We start from the raw sequence: 17,928 nt of genomic DNA on the forward strand, positions 1-17,928 counted from the left end.
TTTTGAGACGGAGTTTCACTCATGTTACCCAGGCTGGAGTGCAATGGCGCCATCTCGGCTCACCACAACCTCCGCCTCCTGGGTTCAGGCAATTCTCCTGCCTCAGCCTCCTGAGTAGCTGGGATTACAGGCACACACTACCATGCCCAGCTAATGTTTTGTATTTTTAGTAGAGACGGGGTTTCACCATGTTGACCAGGATGGTCTCGATCTCTTGACCTCGTGATCCACCCGCCTCGGCCTCCCAAAGTGCTGGGATTACAGGCTTGAGCCACCGCTCCCGGCCTGGCATATTTTATATGTAAAAAAAAAAAACTCCTGAGGTCAACCAATCCACACACCTTGGCCTCCTGAAATGCTGGAATTACAGGCATGAACTACCACACCTGGCCAAGAAGTTTCATAACGCAAGTGGGTATCCCAGTTTACAGCAGACTGCCACTGCAGAAAGACAACCGGCCTGGACTTCTGTCATCGGCGGAGGAGTGGGCCATCTCCGGGGTCCTTCTCCCCTCCTGGGGCTGACCACGTTCCGTAGCTATGGAGTAGAGTGATTTACTTCCTCAAAGCGTGCATTTGAACCCATCTTAGGAGTCACCTATGATGTTTTCTCTCTGGATTCTGTTTTTTGCCAGTTGGGAAGGACTGAAAACACCAACTCAATTCTGGACCCTCCAGACCTGGCCACTGGTGTTTTCTTGAAATCTTAGCCATTTATAATCAAAGAATGACTTTCTTCTCTAGTTGAAAATCTGAGGGCCGGGCGCAGTGGCACACGCCTGTAATCCCAGCACTTTGGGAGGCTGAGGTGGGTGGATCATCTGAGGTCAGGAGTTCGAGATCAGCCTGGCCAACATGGTGAACTCCCGTCTCTACTAAAAATACAAAAAATTAATCGGGCATGGTGGCATGTGCCTGTAGTTCCAGCTACCCAGGAGGCTGAGGCAGGAGAATCGCTTGAACCCGAGAGACAGGTTGCCGTGAGCTGAGGTCATGCCTGCACTCCAGCCTAGGCAACAGAGTGAGACTCTAGAAACAAACACACACATAATCCAATTAACAAATACACAGACCAGCCTGGTGTGGTGACTCACACCTGTAATCTCTCACACCTGTAATTCACACCTAGGACAAGCCTGGTTATTAAAGCCAGAAAGTGAACAGCCACATAATCCTATTAACAAATACACAGGGCCGGGCACGGTGGCTCACGCTTGTAATCCTAGCACTTTGGGAGGCCCAGGTGGATGGATCGCCTCCTGAGGTTGGGAGTTCAAGACCAACCTGGCCATCACGGTGAAATTCCATCTTTATTTAAAAAAACAAACAAAAAAAACAGCCAGGTGCGGTGGCTCACGCCTATAATCCCAGCACTTTGGGAGGCCGAGGCGGGTGGATCACGAGGTCAAGAGATTGAGACCATCCTGGTCAACATGGTGAAACCCCGTCTCTACTAAAAATACAAAACATTAGCTGGGCATGGTGGCGCGTGCCTGCAGCTACTCAGGAGGTTGAGGCAGGAGAATTGCCTGAACCCAGGAGGCGGAGGTTGCGGTGAGCTGAGATCACGCCATTGCACTCCAGCCGGGGTAACAACAACTCTGTCTCAAAAAAAAAAAAACAAACAAAAAACAAAAAACAAATACACAGACTGGCCAGGTGCGATGGCTAACACCTGGAATAACAGGACTTTGTGGGAGGCTGAGGCAGGCAGATCACTTGAGGTCCGGAGCTCCAGACTAGCTTAGACAGCATGGTGAAAACCCGTCTCTAATAAAAATGAAAAATTAGCTGGGCGTGGTGGTGCGTGCCTGTAGTCCCAGCTACTCCGGAGGCTAAGGCAGGGGAATCATTTGAACCCAGGAGGTGGAGGTTGCAGTGAGCTGAGATGGTGCCGCTGTACTACGGCCTGGGCAACACAGCGAGACTGTCTCAAAAACAAAACAAAATAAAACCCCACAAATACACAGGCCTTAATAGAATGTAGCCATCTCTCCCTCCCTCCTTTGTCTAGGCCGGGATCCAATCCTGCATCCTCGTATTCAGTTGTCTCACCGAGGTCTTCCTCAAGTTTCTGTCGCACAGGACACTTGAAAGACTCCCAAGGGTTATTCTGTAGAATGTCTCTCAATTTAGGTTCACCTGGTGATGAGCTAATGATCTGCGAGGTCACGAATGTTTGCCTAAGACATCTCCACTATAAAATTCCTATTTTTCCATTTCTTTTAAAAATTTCTATTTTTTTGAGACGGAGTCTTGCTCTGTCACCAGGCTGGAGTAAAGTGGCGCCATCTTGGCTCACCGCAAACTGCGCCTCCCGGGTTCAAGCAATTCTCCTGCCTCAGCCTCCCGAGTAGCTGGGATTACAGGTGCCCACCACCACGCCCAGCTAACTTTTATATTTTTAGTAGAGACAGGGTTTCTACTAAACCCCATGTTGGCCAAGATGGTCTCGATCTCCTGACCTCATGATCCGCCCGCCTCAGCCTCCCAAAGTGTTGGGATGACAGGCGTGAGCCACCGCGCCCAGCCATTTATTTACGAGATGGGTGGTCTCACCATATTGCCTAGGCTGGTCTCGAACCCCTGCGCTCAGAGGATCCACCTGTATTGGCTTACTAAAGTGCTGGATTGTAGGTGTGAGGCACCACACCAGGCCCACTATTTTTCTCTTTGCTGTCTGTGGGGAATGCTTTGAGGCCGTGCAAATACCCTGTTTCCCACCCTACTTTTCCCCCAGCTAATTTTGAACATCGATGCAGGCACATCTTGGCTGCGAAGATTTTGAGAAGTCTGGCTAATGGTGACCTTTGATTTCTCTCATTCCCTGTACATTTCCAAACTGGAAGAGCTGTTAGGAAGTCACAGGGCTGGTGAAGGACCCTGACCCCCAAAACTATCTCCAAGACCATCTGAAGGACCCTCCAAAGATCGCCAAGCTCCTCAGAATCACGGGGGCGAGGCCGCCCCCTCGGCAGGCCCCGCCCTCGTGGCAAAGTCCCGCCCCCAAGATGGCGGCCCCGGGAGGTGGAGAGGGCGGGGCGCGCCGGGTCACGTGGCCCCGCCGATGCCCACGTCGGACGCTCCACGTGTCCCTCGCCGCGTCCCGTCCACCCGCCCCTGCCCTGAGGACCCTAGTCCAACATGGCGGCGCCCAGCGGAGGGCGGAACGGCGTCTGCGCGAGGTTGTGGGCCGCGCTGCTCTTAGGAGCCTTGGCGCTGAGGCCGGCGGAGGCGGTGTCCGAGCCCACGACGGTAGCGTTTGACGTGCGGCCTGGCGGCGTCGTGCACTCCTTCTCCCAGAACGTGGGACCGGGGGTACGTGCCACCGCCATCCAGGGTATTTGAGGGCTGGCAGGCACGGGGACGGGGAGCGGAGCATTGGGGGCGGACTGCGGAAGTGGGTACCGAGGAAGGGACGCGGACTCTGTTAGGGTCGGAGGCTGAGTGGGGGGCGCCGGACCACGAGGCCGGGGTCATCACTGGGGCAGGCGTGAACTAGGGAGCGGGGCTTCGGGGGCGCCGGCGGCGTTGAGGGGGGCGTGGTCACCTGTCACCTGCCCAGAGTGTCCAGGCAGCCCTGCCCTCCAGACGCAGAGGTGGGAAGGGGGTAGTAACGTGAGCGGCCGGAGGCTGAGGGGTATCTGCCCTCCTGGGCCTGAAGGAAGTCTGTCGCTGCGGCTCCGAAGAGGGAGGAAGTGCGTCGTCCTTCCATTGCACAAAGTTCCCCCTCACCTAGGGTGTGAGGCTGGTCCCTTCTTGCCTGGAAGCAGCAGGCTTGGGGGCTAGCCCAGCCCTCTACTCAGCTTGTCGGGAAAGTCCCTTCCCTTCTCAGCCTCTCTTTCCCTGCCTGTAACTGCGGTATCGATACTGGTTTTTGACCATTTCCTTTTTTTTTTTTTTTTTTAACACTGGAGTGCAGTGGCGCAATCTCAGCTCACTGCAGCTACCGTCTCCCGAGTTCAAACGATTCTCCTGCCTCAAACCCCCGGATAGCTGGGGTTACAGGCCCGTGCCGCCAGGCTCTAAGAATTTTTATTTATTTAATTTTTTTTGAGACGAACTCTCAGTCACCCAGGCTTGGAGTGCAGTGGCATGATCTTGGCTTACTGCAACCTCTGCCTCCCAAGTTCAAGTGATTCTGCTGCCTCAGTCTCCCAAGTAGCTAGGATTATAGGCATGCACCACCATGCCTAGCTAATTTTTGTATTATTAGTAGCGACGGAGTTTTTCTGTGTTGGCCAGACTGGTCTCAAACTCCTGACCTCCAGCCAGCTGACCACTTCAGCCTCCCCAAGTGGTGGGATTACAGCGTGAGCCACCGTGCCAGGCTGGTTTATTGGCCACTTACTTATAGCTAGGTGTGATGCCAAGTCCTTTATATGTTAGGCCCAAGTTACAGATGAGAAAATGCTTCAGATAAAAAAGAGAAACAGAGAAAATAGAGGCTCAGAAAGATGTTCACTTGTCCGGGGTCCCTAGGTGTTCCTGCTGTTCTGTTTTGTTTTGTTTTTTAGACAGAGTTTGGCTCTTGTTGCCTAGGCTGGAGTGCAATGGCATGATCCCTGCTCACCGAAACCTCTGCCTCCTGGGTTCAAGCGATTCTTCTACCGCAGCCTCCCAAGTAGCTGGGATGACAGGTGTGCACCACCACGCCTGGCTAATTTTTTGTATTTTCAGTAGAGATGGGGTTTCTCCATGTTGGTCAGGCTGGTCTCGAACTCCCGACCTCAGGTGATCTGCCTGCCTCGGCCTCCCAAAGTGCTGGGATTACAGGCGTGAGCCACTGCACCCAGCCTGGTGTTCCTGCTTTGAAAGCCCATGTTCCTAGAGGGATGGGTGCTGGAGTGAGGGTGAGCCCCTGCTTCTTGTTCTTCCTCCCCCAGAGGCCATGTGGGTTATTTGTCCTGACCCAGGAGCTCCACAGAAGGAAGGCAGACAGGGGATTTATGGGTCTGCAGCCACTGGGATGCCTTGTAGGGCTGACCCCCACAGACATCAGCCAGAGGGATCTCACTTTGCCTTTTTCACTTTTAGTACAGATGTTTGAAAGTGGAGTCTTGATTTTTGGCATCCTTAGACCCTGTACTTTTTTTGCACTAAAGATTGCCTTCTAGCCAGGTGTGGTGGCTCATGTCTGTAATCCTAATACTTTGGGAGGCCAAGGTGGGACGATCACTTGAGGCCAGGACTTCAAGACCCACCTGGGCAACATAGGGTGACCTTGTCTCTACAAATAATTTTTAAAATTGGCTAGTGGCAGGCGCAGTGGCTCATGCCTATAATCCCAGCACTTTGGGAGGCCGAGGTGGGTGATCACGAGGTCAGGAGTTCGAGACCAGCTTGGCCAATATGGTGACACCCGTCTCTACTAACGATACAAAAATTAGCCGGGCGTGGTGGCAGGCGTCTGTATTCCTAGCTACTCGGGAGGCTGAGGCAGAAGAATCGTTTGAACCTGGGAGACGGAGGTTGCGGTGAGCCGAGATCACGCCACTGTACTCCAGCCTGGGCAACAGAAGACTCCATCCCCCCACCCCCAAAAAAGAAAAAATTGGCCAGGGCCAGGCATAGTGGCTCATGCCTCTAATCCCAGCACTTTGGAAGGCCCAGGTGGGTGGATCATGTGAGACCAGGAATTCAAGACTAGCCTGGTCAATATAACAAGACACTATCTCTACTAAAAATATAAAAATTAGCCGGGCCTGGTGGCACATACCTGTAGTCCCAGCTGCTCAGGAGGCTGAGGCATTAGAATCACTTGAACATGGAAGGCAGAGGTTGCAGTGAGCTGAGATCATGTCACTGCACTCCAGCCTGGGCAACAGAACAAGGCTGTCTCAAAAAAAAAAAAAAGAGAGAGAGAGAATAAAAATTAGCTGGGTGTGGTGGTTTTGTACTTACTGTCTTAGTTACTTCAGAGGCTAAGGCAGGAGGATCGCTCAAACCCGGGGGGTTGAGGCTGCAGTGATCATGCACTCCAGCTTGGGTGACAGCGAGACCCTGTCTCTTAAACAAAATAAAAATTACCTTCTACCGGCCAGGTGTGGTGGCTCATACCTGTAATCCCAGCCATCTGGGAGACCAAGGCAGCAGATCACGAGGTTGGGAGTTCAAGACCAGCCTGGTCAACACGGTGAAACCTTGTCTGTATTAAAAATTAAAAAATTAGCTGGGCATGGTGGTGCGTGCCTGTAATCCCAGCTACTTGGATGGCTGAAGCAGGAGAATTGCTTAAACCCAGAAGGCGGAGGGTGCAGTGAGCCAAGATTTCACCATTGCACTTCAGCTCTGGGTGATAGAACAAGACTCCGTCTCGGGGGGGAAAAAGTAAAAATTACTTTCTACCAAACCTCTTTTTTTCCTTCCATTCTCTAGGACAAATATACGTGTATGTTCACTTACGCCTCTCAAGGAGGGACCAATGAGGTGAGTTGTGCAAAGTCCCTTGTAGCTTCTGTGACAGCATCTGTTGTATGGAGCTGTTTTGCAGCAGACAGGAGGGTTGGATCTCACATACATCACGTTACCCTCACTGAATGATTCTTCTTGAACCAATGAAAAGGGAGAGTATTGGCATTAAACAGTGATCGCAGATTCTGCTGTCATTATTCCACAGAGCAGGCAAATATCTGGACAAAAGGAGGGATGAGAGATGGGAGCCTGCCATCCCCATGAGCATCTATTGCAGTGTTGTATTTTATGTGCAGTGTAACACGTTCTCACAGCTGAGGGGCTTCAAACAGCACCCATGTATTATCGCATAGCTTTGAAGGTCAGAAGCCTGGGTCAGCTCAGCTGTGTGCTTCATAAAACCAAACTCAGGGTATCACAGGCCGGGCATCATGGCTCACGCCTCTAATCCCAGCACTTTGCAATGTTGAGGCAGGCAGATCACCTGAGGTTAGAAGTTCGAGACTAGCCTGGCCAACATGGCGAAATCCTGTCTCTACTAAAAATACAAAAATTAGCCGGGAGTGGTGGCACATGCCTGTCGTCCCAGCTACTCGGGAGGCTGAGGCAGGAGAGTAACTTGAACTCAGGAGGTGGAGGTTGCAGTGAGCCAAGATTGTGCCACTGCCCTCCAGCCTGGGCGACAAGCGAGACTCTGTCTCAGTAAATAGAGAGAGAGAGTCACCGGCAAGGCATGGTGGCTCATGCCCATCTCTACAGAAAATAAACAGATTAGCTGGGCGTGGTGCTGTGCACCTTTGGTTCTAGCTGTTTGGGAGACTGAGATGGGAGGATCTCTGTCTCAAAAAAAAAGTGATTTGAAGCACATGGACGCAGATACCACTCCACTGCTGGCCTTGAGGGCACTGCAGGGCAGGGAGTGCAGGCGGCCTCTGGGAGCTGAGAACAGCCTCTGGCCGGCAGCAAGGAAATGAGGACTTCAGTCCTACAACCGAGAGGAAATGAAAGCTGTCGCGGCCACAAGAGCTTGGAAGAGGACCTCCAGCTCCATTGAGAGCCTGGCCCCGTGAACACCTTGACATGGGGTTTCGCCGTGTTCACCAGGCTGACCTTGAACTCCTGGCCTCAAATGATAGGCCCACCTCAGCCTCCCAGAGTGCTGGGATTACAGGCATGAGCCACTGGCCAGACCTCCTAGAGATCGTTCTGTATCCTGTGTAATGTACTTCAGTTGTGTGGACACGTGGTGTTGATTGGAGAAGCCGATGCTAATGGATTCAGGGTTACTTCCAGTCCAGTCCGGGAATGACCTTGGCTGGAGTTCATTGTACAAGTGCGTTTACATCTGTGGGAAAACCACCCAGAAGGGGGATTCCTGGGTCCATTTTTTTTTTCTTTTCTTTTTTTTTTTTTTTTTTTTTTTTTAGACGGATACTCCACTGTCGCCCAGGCTGTAGTGCCATGGTGTGTGATCTTGGCTCACTGCAGTCTCCGCCTCCTGGTTTCAAGCAATTCTCCTGCCTCAGCCGCCTGAGTAGCTGGGACTACAGGCGTGCACCATCACGCCCAGCTAATTTTTTTGCATTTTTAGTAGAGACAGGGTTTCACCATGGTGCCCAGGATAGTCTCAGTCTCCTGACTTTGTGATCTGCCACCCTGGCCTCTCAAAGTTCTGGGGTTACAGGCATGAGCCACTGGGCCCAACCTTTTTTTTTTTTTTAATAGAGACAGGGTTTCACCATGTTGGCCAGCCTGGTCGCGAAGGTCCATTTTCTTTTTCTTTTTTGAGACAGAGTCTCACTCTGTCGCCAGGCTGGAGTGCAGTGGCACGATCTCAGCTCACTGCAACCTCCACCTCCCAGGTTTAAGCAATTCTTGTGCCTCAACCTCCTGAGTAGCTAGGAATACAGGAGCGTACCACCACGCCCAGCTAATTTTTGTATTTTTAGTAGAGATGGGGTTTCACTATGTTGGTCAGGATGGTCTTGATCTCTTAACCTTTTGATCTGCCCACTTCAGCCTCCCAAAGTGCTGGGATTGCAGGTGTGAGCCACCATGCCTGGCCCAGTCTTACTTTTAAGAAAATGGACCGGCTGGGCGCTGTGGCTCACGCCTGTAATCCCAGCACTTTGGGAGGCCGAGGTGGGTAGATGACCTTAGGTCGGGAGATCGACACCAGCCTGGCCAACATGGTGAAGCCCCATCTCTATTGAAAATACAAAAATTAGCAGGGCATGGTGGCAGGCGCCTGTAATCCTAGGTCCTTGGGAGGCTGAGGCAGAAGAATCGCCTGAACCTGTGAGGCAGAGGTTGTATTGAGCTGAGATCATGCCACTGCACTCCAGCCTGGGTGATGGAGCGAGACCCTGTCTCCAGAAAAGACAAAATGTAAAACTGTACGTTTTGCGATCATGGTAGATTTATATTCAGTTGTAAGAAATCCTACAGAGAGGGCCAGGTGCGGTGGCTCAGGCCTGTAATCCTAGCACTTTAGGAGGCCAAGGTGGGTGGATCACAAGGTCAGGAGTTTGAGACCAGCCTGGCCAATATGGTGAGACCCCATCTGTACTAAAAATAAAAAAAAAAAAGAGAAAGAAAGGAAATCCGGAGAGAGATCCAAGTACTCTTTAACCAGGTTCCCCAGTGGTAACATCCTGCAAGATGCCGGTGGTTTTAGAGACGGGGATCTTGGAATGTTTCCCCGACTGGTCTTGAACTCCTGGGTTCAAGCGATCATCCCGTTTCGGTCTCCCCAAGTGCTGGCATGACAGGCGTGAGCTACCCTGCCCGGCCTGCGTCTCCATTTTGATCGTAGCCGTTTCGGCCCTACCGATGCCATGGGAGAGCCTTGGCTTCCACACGCACATGGTTTGTGAGCAGACTGCGGGCTTTTGCCCTTCTGACTTGTGAGAAAAGGGCATCTTACTGCAGTTCAGCTTGCCTGTCTACTGTTTTCATACATGATATTGGACATCTTTTCATATGTTCAAGAGTTGTTCTCAGGCCTGGCGTTGTGGCTTGTGTCTGTAATCCGAGCACTTTGGGAGGCCAGGGTGGGAGGATTGCTTGAGGCCAGGAGGTGGAGACCAGCCTGGGCAATACAGCAAGACAGCGACTCTACAAAACCAAAACCAGCTGGGTGTATGTTGGTGACCATACCTGTCGTCCCAGCTCCTGGTGAGGCTGAGGTGGGAGCATGGCTTGAGCCCAGGAGGTGGAGGTTGCAGTGAGCTGAGATCACACCACTGCACTCCAGCCTGGGCCACCGAGAGACACTATCTCAAAAGAAAAAAAAAAGCGCGTTCTTGTTTCCCCGTCACTGGGAGCCGCTTTACGGTGGTTTGCATTAGAGGCACCACTTTTACTGGAAGGACGTGGTTCAGGCAGGCTCCCTGATCACAGATGGACTGCAAACCTCAGGCCACCAGGAGGGCGGGTCGGGGGATTAGGTGGCCAGCCCCGGAATCGGGAGGCACGGAAGAGCTGCCCTGACTGTGGAACTGGAGGCACAGCTGGAAGTCTGCAGGAGTGCCCGTGTGTCCCGGCTGACCCGCGCTGTCTTCTCTCCCCAGCAATGGCAGATGAGTCTGGGGACCAGCGAAGACCACCAGCACTTCACCTGCACCATCTGGAGGTGAGACTCGGTGGGGATGACATTTCCGGCTGCTGTGGGCCTGCCCTGTGGCCTCAGGAGCAGCTTCAGAAGGCAGGGAAGGAGAGGGGAAGAGGACGGACAGACACATGGTGGCCGCACCCCTAGAGGGGAACACAGGCCAGTGGGGACTCGTGCACATGAAGGTGGGGGCTTCCCCACAGGGCGGCAGCGTCGCTGGGGTAGGAGTGCTCCTCAAGGAAGTGCATTGACGCTGAGGCTGGGGGATCCTGGGGGGCCTGTGCGGGGCAATGTCCCAGGGAGGGAGAAGCAGCTCAGACGGTCCAGAGCATCGGGCAGGGCCTGGGAAGGCCCCGAAAGGCTCCACCCTCCCTAAAGCATGACACAAAGTCACCAAAGGGCTTTTTGGCAGTTGTTTTTTTTTTTTTTTTTTTTTTGAGATGGAGTCTTGCTCTGTTGCCCAGGCTGGAGTGCAGTGGTGCAATTTTGGCTCATTGCAACCTCTGCCTCCCGGGTTCAACCAGTTCTCCTGCCTCAGTCTTCCGAGTAATTGAGATTACAGGCATGTGCCACCACACCTGGCTAGTTTTTCTATTTTTAGTTGAGACGGGGTATCACCATGTTGGTCAGGCTGGTCTCAATCTCCTGGCCTCCAGTGATCCGCCCGCCCTGGCCTCCCAGAGGGCTGGGATTGTAGGGGTCAGCCTCTTGCCCGGCCCTTTTTGGCAGTGTTTAAAAATTGAGATAAAATTCCATAAAATGCAGCATTTTAAGCTTACACTTCAGCGGCATGTAGTACTTTCCCCGAGGTGTGCCGGACCTCCGTCTGCGTCCAGAACATTTTCCTCCCCTGAAAAGAAACTGTCCCCATCAGAGTCACTCCCCTTCGCCGGGGCCCGGCAGCCACGCATCCTCTTCCTGTCTCTGAATGGGCCTGTCCTGGACATTTCATAGAAATGGGATCAAGCCCTGTGTGGCCTTTGGTGTCTGGCTTCTCTCACCGAGCATGACGTCCTCAAAGCTAATCCTCCCTGAGGTCTGTGTCAGCCTGGTTTCTCTTCCTGGCTGAGTCCTATTCCAGAGAGCTCCCTGCAGGAACCTGCAGAGCTCAGACCCCTCTGGCTGAAGGAGGCAGGCTGAGGCAGGGAGCCCCTCCAGGCACCGACCAGGAAGGATGGGGAGGGCACAGATCGTAGGCTCCATAGAATGATAGTGGGCACAGATGGGAGGCTGTGAGAAGGAGGAGGGGAGGGAGGGAGGGTACAGATGGAGGCTGTGTAGAATGAAGTTGGCGAGGACACAGATTGGAAGCTGTACAATCAGCCAGCTGGGGTGGGAGGGGAGGGAGGTGCTGGGCCGAGTCTTGGTGGAACTGGCGGGACAGGTGCAGGGAAGAGGCGGACTGGGGACGAGCCGGGTGGTAACAGGTGTGGGAGGCTGTGGGGTCCTGGCTGTGGAAGTTTGGACGATGCCATCTCCTGGGGAGTGTGTCCCGCCAGTAGGGGCACCAGCATGTCCTCCTGTGTCCCCTCAGGCAGGTCTTTTCCAGCATATTCTCTCTGAAGGACCCGCCTGGTGGCTCACAGCCGTCTCGGGGTGCAGACATCTGGGAATCAGATTGCACTGTCCTCCACCTGGCTGACACACACATCTCTGGGTCCACAGCCCCTCCCCAAGTCCCCACACCGCCTCGTTCTGCCCCTGCCGCCTCCCTCAGTCAGGCTCATGGTTTCTGGGTCCCCAGCTCCACCTGTCCCTCTCATTCTCATAACCCTGCTGCCTGGATCCCGGCTTGATCCCAGCTTGATCCGGGAGTGGACGTGAAGGGAAGGAAGCCGTCAGGCCCCCAGTGGGGAGGGGGTCAGAAGGCTTCAGGAATCTTGTCCCTTCTTCCCTGATCCTTGGTCCAGAATATCTCAGCCCAAACATTGGGTGTTTCTTGAGCATTTATTTTGCGCAGACATTTTGGAGGGAGAACTCCAGGCTGTAGTTCCAAACGTGACGAAGGCACGTTGACAAATGGGTGACAGAGACCAGGGAGTGGCGACGTTTAATTAAAGGACAGGGTGTGATTTGATGCCACGTGGGCGTTGGCCCACCGTCCCCTTCGGGGCGCTTCGCAAACAGCAGATGTTTACTCAGTTGTTTCTGGGGAGATTCTCACCGGCTCCATGGGACTGGCCGTGTCACAGGCAGCCCGAGGCCCCAGGAGGCATTGGCAGGGTCATTGAGAGGAGACAGGCCCCATCAGCCCAGAGAGACCCTGCAGAGGCCTGGGACCCTCTGAACCCAGGCCGCCCTATAGTCATGGGGAGGCCCACGGTCACCATCATGTTTGCAGGCCCCCGCCCCGCACGGACCCCTGAGTGCCGGCTCCCCAGAGGGCATCTGGGCGGGCACAGGCCCGGAGCAGTTGAGATGGAGGCCGGGCTCACCCTGAGCCTGAACCCTCCTGTCCAAACTCTGAAAAACTCCCCAAGGACATGCTCAGCCCGGAGACCTGCCACCCCAGGCCTCCCCGTCTCAGGCAGTGACTGGCCCTCCCTGACCTGGCCTGTTGGCAGCTGCTAGGGCATAAAGAGCAATCTAGGGACTCCCTGGATACCCCCACCCCACCCGTGCACACAGAACCCCAGCCACAGAACTGGTCCCCCTGCTGTCCCTCCACCCCCATCACACTCTCTTCACACGGCCAGAGGTGCTCTTCACACCAGAGATGCCATCATCCCCTGTTGTCACCTTCTGGCACCTTCCACCACTCCAGTTCCATAGAAGCGCCCGTTAGCAGTCTCCTGGAGACCTGGGCAGATGCTCCTCCCCCTTCCTAGTTAACTCCTGTACTTCTTGCCCTCTGGGAAGCCTTTACTGGCCTCTTACTGCCCAGCCCCTGCCCTCACCACAGTACCTGGATTGCTGTCAGCACCTGAGAAGCCATGTGCAGTGAATGGACATGGGGTCCTGTCCCTGAGCAGCTCCCTGCCCACAGGGGAGAGAGGCACATCCATGAATGAGCTGGAAGAACATTCGAGCACAAAGGGGCTGAGCACAGTGGCTCACGCCTGTAATCCCAGCACTTTGGGAGGCCGAGGCGGGCGTATCACTTGAGGTCAGGGGTTCGAGACCAGCCTAGGCAAAATAGTGAAACCACATCTCTACTAAAAATACAAAAATTAGCCAGGCATGGTGGCAGGCACTTGTAATCCCAGCTACTCAGGAGGCTGAGGCAGTAGAATCACTTAAACCCAGAAGGCAGAGGCTGCAGTGAGCTGAGATGGTGCCATTGCAATCCAGCCTGGGCAACAGAGTGAGACTCTGTCTCCATAAAAACGAAAAGAAACATTCTGGCACAAAAGAAAGAGGGTCTGATGTTGAGGGTCCCATCCGTCCTTCCCAGAGTCAGCAGTGGGCAGGAGCAGCGTCCATGCTGAGAAGCAGGCATGAGACCTGCTGACCCCAGCCCGGGTCCCTGCTGGGGCTACTTGCAGGGCACCCAGACCCAGACCCAGCAGCCCCGGCCTGATGCCCTTGCCCTCCTTCCTCTGCAGGCCCCAGGGGAAGTCCTACCTGTACTTCACACAATTCAAGGCGGAGGTGCGGGGTGCTCAGATCGAGTACGCCATGGCCTATGTGAGTATCCCGGGGCGGGGCAGGCTCTGAGGGTGGCTTCTGTGCATGGGGCAGCTGTCACATGTCCTGCCATGAGAGGGCTCCATGGGGACAGGGAGGAGAGGGGACAGCCAATCCTGCCGAGGGAGGGTATGTAACTTGGAGGAACCTGGCACACAGACCCCCCCCCCCAAGGCCAGGAGATGCCGGGGCATGGGGGTTCGGTAACTTGCCTCTGCTGGGTTCTCTTGTATATGTCAGAAAAGCCTTCTCCAGGCTGGGCGCGGTGGCTTACACCTGTAATCCCAGCACTTTAGGAGGCTGAGGCAGGAGGATTGCTCGAGACCAGGAATTCAATACCAGGCTAGGCAACATAGCGAGACCCTATATCTATCAAAGTAAAAAAAAGCCAGGCGTGGTGGCATGCACCCATAGTCCCAGCTACTTGGGAGGCCAAGGCAGGAGGATCACTTGAGTCCAGGACTTCGAAGCTGCAGTGAGCTATGATTGTACTACTGCACTGTAGCCTGGACAGCAAAGTGAGGTCCTGGCTCAAAAAAAAAAAAAAAAAAAAAAAGTCTCCTCTGCCTCTTTAGTAAAAGTGCACAGGTTTAGTCTCTGCTGCTCTGGAAAGCAAACAATCTTTTTCCTAATGATGATAAGCATTGAAATGGCCCTGCTAAAGTTCTGCTCCTCCTCTTTCAGTCTAAAGCAGCCTTTGAAAGGGAAAGCGACGTCCCCCTGAAAAATGAGGAATTTGAAGTAACCAAAACATCAGGTACGGAAAGATGGGGATGGGGTAGGGGTGATGACACCCCCATCCAAGCACGGGCAGCGGGAGGCGGTGTGGGGAGGGAGGTCAGCCAGAGAGGTCCTGGAGACTATAAACCAGGCATCCACATACTGGTTCTGTAAAGGCCACCTCGTCAGTGTCTTCAGTGTTGTGGCACTGTGGGTTGTGTGTGAGCTACGCCGTGTGGCACAAAGGTGCTGTAGACAGTATGTCCATGAGTGGGTATGGCTGTGTGCACTAGAACTTTATCTTAGCCAGGCGTCCTGGCTCATGCCCATTGTCCCAGCTGCTCAGGAGGCCATGGTGGGAGGATCATTTGAGCTAAGGAGGTCAAGACCAGCCTGGGCAACACAGTGAGACCCTGTCTCTACATAAATTAGTCTGGATGTGGTGGTTCATGCCTGTAATCCCAGCACTTTGGGAAGCCAAGGCAGGCGGATCACTTGAGGTCGGGAGTTCGAGACCAGCCTGGCAAACGTGGCGTCTGCTAAGGTGTTGGCATGTCTGGTGTGAAGAGCGCTCTGGCCGTGCGAAGAGAGTGTGATGCGGTTGGAGGGTCAGCAGGGGGGCCACTTCTGTGGCTTGGGTTCTGTGTGCAAGCGGGGGTGGGGTATCCAGGGAGCCGCTAGATTTAGTCGACAAACCCCATGTTTACTAAAATACAAAAATATTAGCCAGGTGTGATGGTGCATACCTGTAGTCCCAGCTACTCGGGAGGCTGAGGCAGGAGAATTGCTGGAACCCGGGAGGCAGAGGCGGCACTGAGCTGAGATGGTGCCATTACACTCTATTCTGGGAGACAGAATGAGGCTTCACGTCAAAAAACAAAACAAAACAAAACAAACTTAGCCGGGCAGGGTGGTGCATACCGGTAGTCCCAGCTACTCGGGAGGCTGAGGCAGGAGAATTGCTGGAACCCAGGAGGTCGAGGCTGCATTGAGCTATAATCATACCACTGCATTCCAGCCTGGGCATCAGAGTGAGACCGTCTCAAAAACAATAAACAGGGCTGGACGCAGTGGTTCGCACCTGTAATCCCAGCACTTTGGGAGGCTGAGGTGGGTGATCACCTGAGGTCAGGAGTTCCAGACCGGCCTGGCTAACATGGTGAAACCACGTCTCTATTAAAAATACCAAAATTAGCCAGGTGTGTTTGCACATGCTTGTCATCCCAGCTACTCAGGAGGCTGAAGCAGGAGAATCGCTTGAACTTGGGAAATGCAGGTTATAGTGAGCCAAGACTACACCCCTGCACTCCAGCCTGTGCAATAGAGAAAGACTTGTCTCAAAAAAATAACGAAATAAAATAAAACAAAGTAGAAACATCAGGGCGTTGAGGTTGGGATTGTGGCGTGCTGAGGGGAGCCTGCAGGGGTCACTGGGAAACATCAGGGCCCTCCTTTGGTTGCCTGAGAAGCACCGGTGTCCTCAAGCCACGTTCAGCTGCTTGGAGCCAATGCTGAGCAGGAAGAGGAACGCCGAGCTGGGCAAGAGTGGGAGGTGAGGGAGTGGGCAGAGCAGATAGGGCCGTAGCAGTGGGTGTAGCAGTGGAAGCCAGAGTTCTGACCCTGCTGGAAAAGTGTCATGTGGGCCTCAAGACAGGTTCACCCAGTGAGCAGGAGCTCTTGCAGCCTGACCCACCTCACATCCTGTTCAGGCCTGGATCCTCTCCTTCCTGGGCTTCTTCTTGCCCCTCCTCCCATCCCTTCTCTACAGCATGGCACAGATGACCAGGGTTCTTCCCACCTCAGGTCTTCCTGTGGCTTCCCGCTTCCCGCCATCTGCGTCAGCCCCACCGACCTCACACTCCATGCCACTGATTTTTCTGTCTGTCACCCGTAAGACTTTCAGTGCCCGGGGCCTTTTCTCAGGGGAGTCCGCTTTGGAGACTGCTCTGCTTCCCTGCTCTGCCCCCACCATGGGCCCCACTCCAAGTCCTCAGGACTTCTGAGATTTTTCAATATTGAGGGCCCAACCTTGTGTTTCTTTCTTGCAGTGGCTCACAGGCCCGGGGCATTCAAGGCTGAGCTGTCCAAGCTGGTGATCGTGGCCAAGGCATCGCACACTGAGCTGTGACCAGCAGCCCTGTTGTGGGTGGCGCTTTCTCATCTCCACTGAAGCTGAAGGGGCCTGGGGCACTGAAAGGGCCGGCACATCATTGGTTTTCTAGGAGGGATTCTAAGTTTTCTGCCTGGGCTGACCTTGTGTTGTCCGGAGGGGCGTGAAGGGCGGCTGAAGCCCTGGGGCAGAGAACAGCGAGCCCAAAGCCCTGCTGGGTCCCGACAGCTTCCCCGTCCCCACTTCCTGCTGAGCTCTTCTGGACTCAGGATCAGGGAAACAAAGAGAGTGGGAACACAGGGGTCAAGCTGGGGAAAGCAGCCATGCTCCCTCAACCCCCAGCCGAGTGCCCTTCATGAGCCAGCAGGACTTGCCTTCCTGTGTTTGCCCGGGGGACCTCCTTTCAGATGAATTGGGAAGAGAGAAAATGTTTTTTCATATTTAAATAAATAAGACCGTTAAAAAGCAACCCGAGAGCCTGGGTCCTCCTGGCTGGGCATTGCAGGTCGGGGGCTCAGATGTGGCTGACACAGCCCCACTGTGGGCAGGTGGGTGGCGGTGTCTCTGGGTGGGACTTTTCTGCAGGCATCAAAGCGCTGGATCCCAAGGCGGCTGTCTGTGAACTTGCCCCCTTTCCCCTTGGCACTTGCTGTCCCTGGGCCCCCCACATGCTGTGACTTCACACTCAGGTCCCCGCGGCTGCCAGAGGTCCCACCACAGGACGGTGTCCAAGGCCAACCTGCTCTCCGGATCCTGGGGACATTGGTTTCCCTTAGTTTTTCTTTTGAGACAGGGTCTTGCCCTGTCACCCGGGTTGGAGTGCAGTGGTGCAGTCAGCTCACTGCAACCTCCACCTTCTGGGCTCAGGTGATCCTCTCACCTCAGCCTCCCAAGTGGCCGGGACCACAGGCATGCACCACCACACCCGGCTAATTTCTGGATCTTTTTTGGATAGAGACGGGGTTTTGCCATGTTGCTCAGGCTGGCTTCGAACTCCTGGGCTCAAGCGATCTACCTGCCTCAGCCTCCCAAAGTGCTGGGATTAGGCATGGGCCACTGTGGCCATCCTCCCTTAGTTTTTTGAAGCTGGGTTGCAGCACAATGACTTTAAAAACAAAAACAGGTGGTTTACCCCTCTAAATCCCAGCACTTTAAGAGGCTAAGCCGGGAGAATCACTTCACACTGGGAGTTCAAGACCAGCTTGGGCAACCTAGCAAGACCCCCATCTCTAGAAAAAAAAATAAAAATTAGGCCGGGCGCGGTGGCTCAAGCCTGTAATCCCAGCACTTTGGGAGGCCGAGGCGGGTGGATCACGAGGTCAAGAGATCGAGACCATCCTGGTCAACATGGTGAAACCCCGTCTCTACTAAAAATACAAAACATTAGCTGGGCATGGTGGTGCGTGCCTGTAATCCCAGCTACTCAGGAGGCTGAGGCAGGAGA

General features: G+C 54.2%; 2 protein-coding genes across 2 annotated transcripts in view; one reads left to right on the forward strand and one right to left on the reverse strand.

The window, feature by feature from the left end:
- Positions 1 to 3,048: 3,048 nt before the first annotated feature.
- MYDGF (myeloid derived growth factor) lies at positions 3,049 to 16,953 on the forward strand. The gene is made up of 6 exons (XM_032252192.1): positions 3,049 to 3,318; positions 6,379 to 6,429; positions 9,987 to 10,048; positions 13,573 to 13,654; positions 14,339 to 14,411; positions 16,423 to 16,953. Exons 1-6 carry the CDS (start codon positions 3,145 to 3,147, stop codon positions 16,500 to 16,502), a joined length of 522 nt encoding a protein of 173 aa, XP_032108083.1. The 5' UTR covers positions 3,049 to 3,144; the 3' UTR covers positions 16,503 to 16,953.
- TNFAIP8L1 (TNF alpha induced protein 8 like 1) overlaps positions 10,723 to 17,928 on the reverse strand; it is a 24,387-nt gene continuing 17,181 nt past the window's right edge. Inside the window, exon 3 of the transcript XR_004260951.1 lies at positions 10,723 to 10,734. The gene's annotated coding sequence lies outside the window, so the exon portion shown is untranslated. The remainder of the gene's footprint in view (positions 10,735 to 17,928) is intronic.

The sequence above is a fragment of the Sapajus apella genome, unplaced genomic scaffold, assembly GCF_009761245.1.
Source record: "Sapajus apella isolate SASKATOON/1434 unplaced genomic scaffold, GSC_monkey_1.0 scaffold77, whole genome shotgun sequence".
Classification (NCBI taxonomy): domain Eukaryota; kingdom Metazoa; phylum Chordata; class Mammalia; order Primates; family Cebidae; genus Sapajus; species Sapajus apella.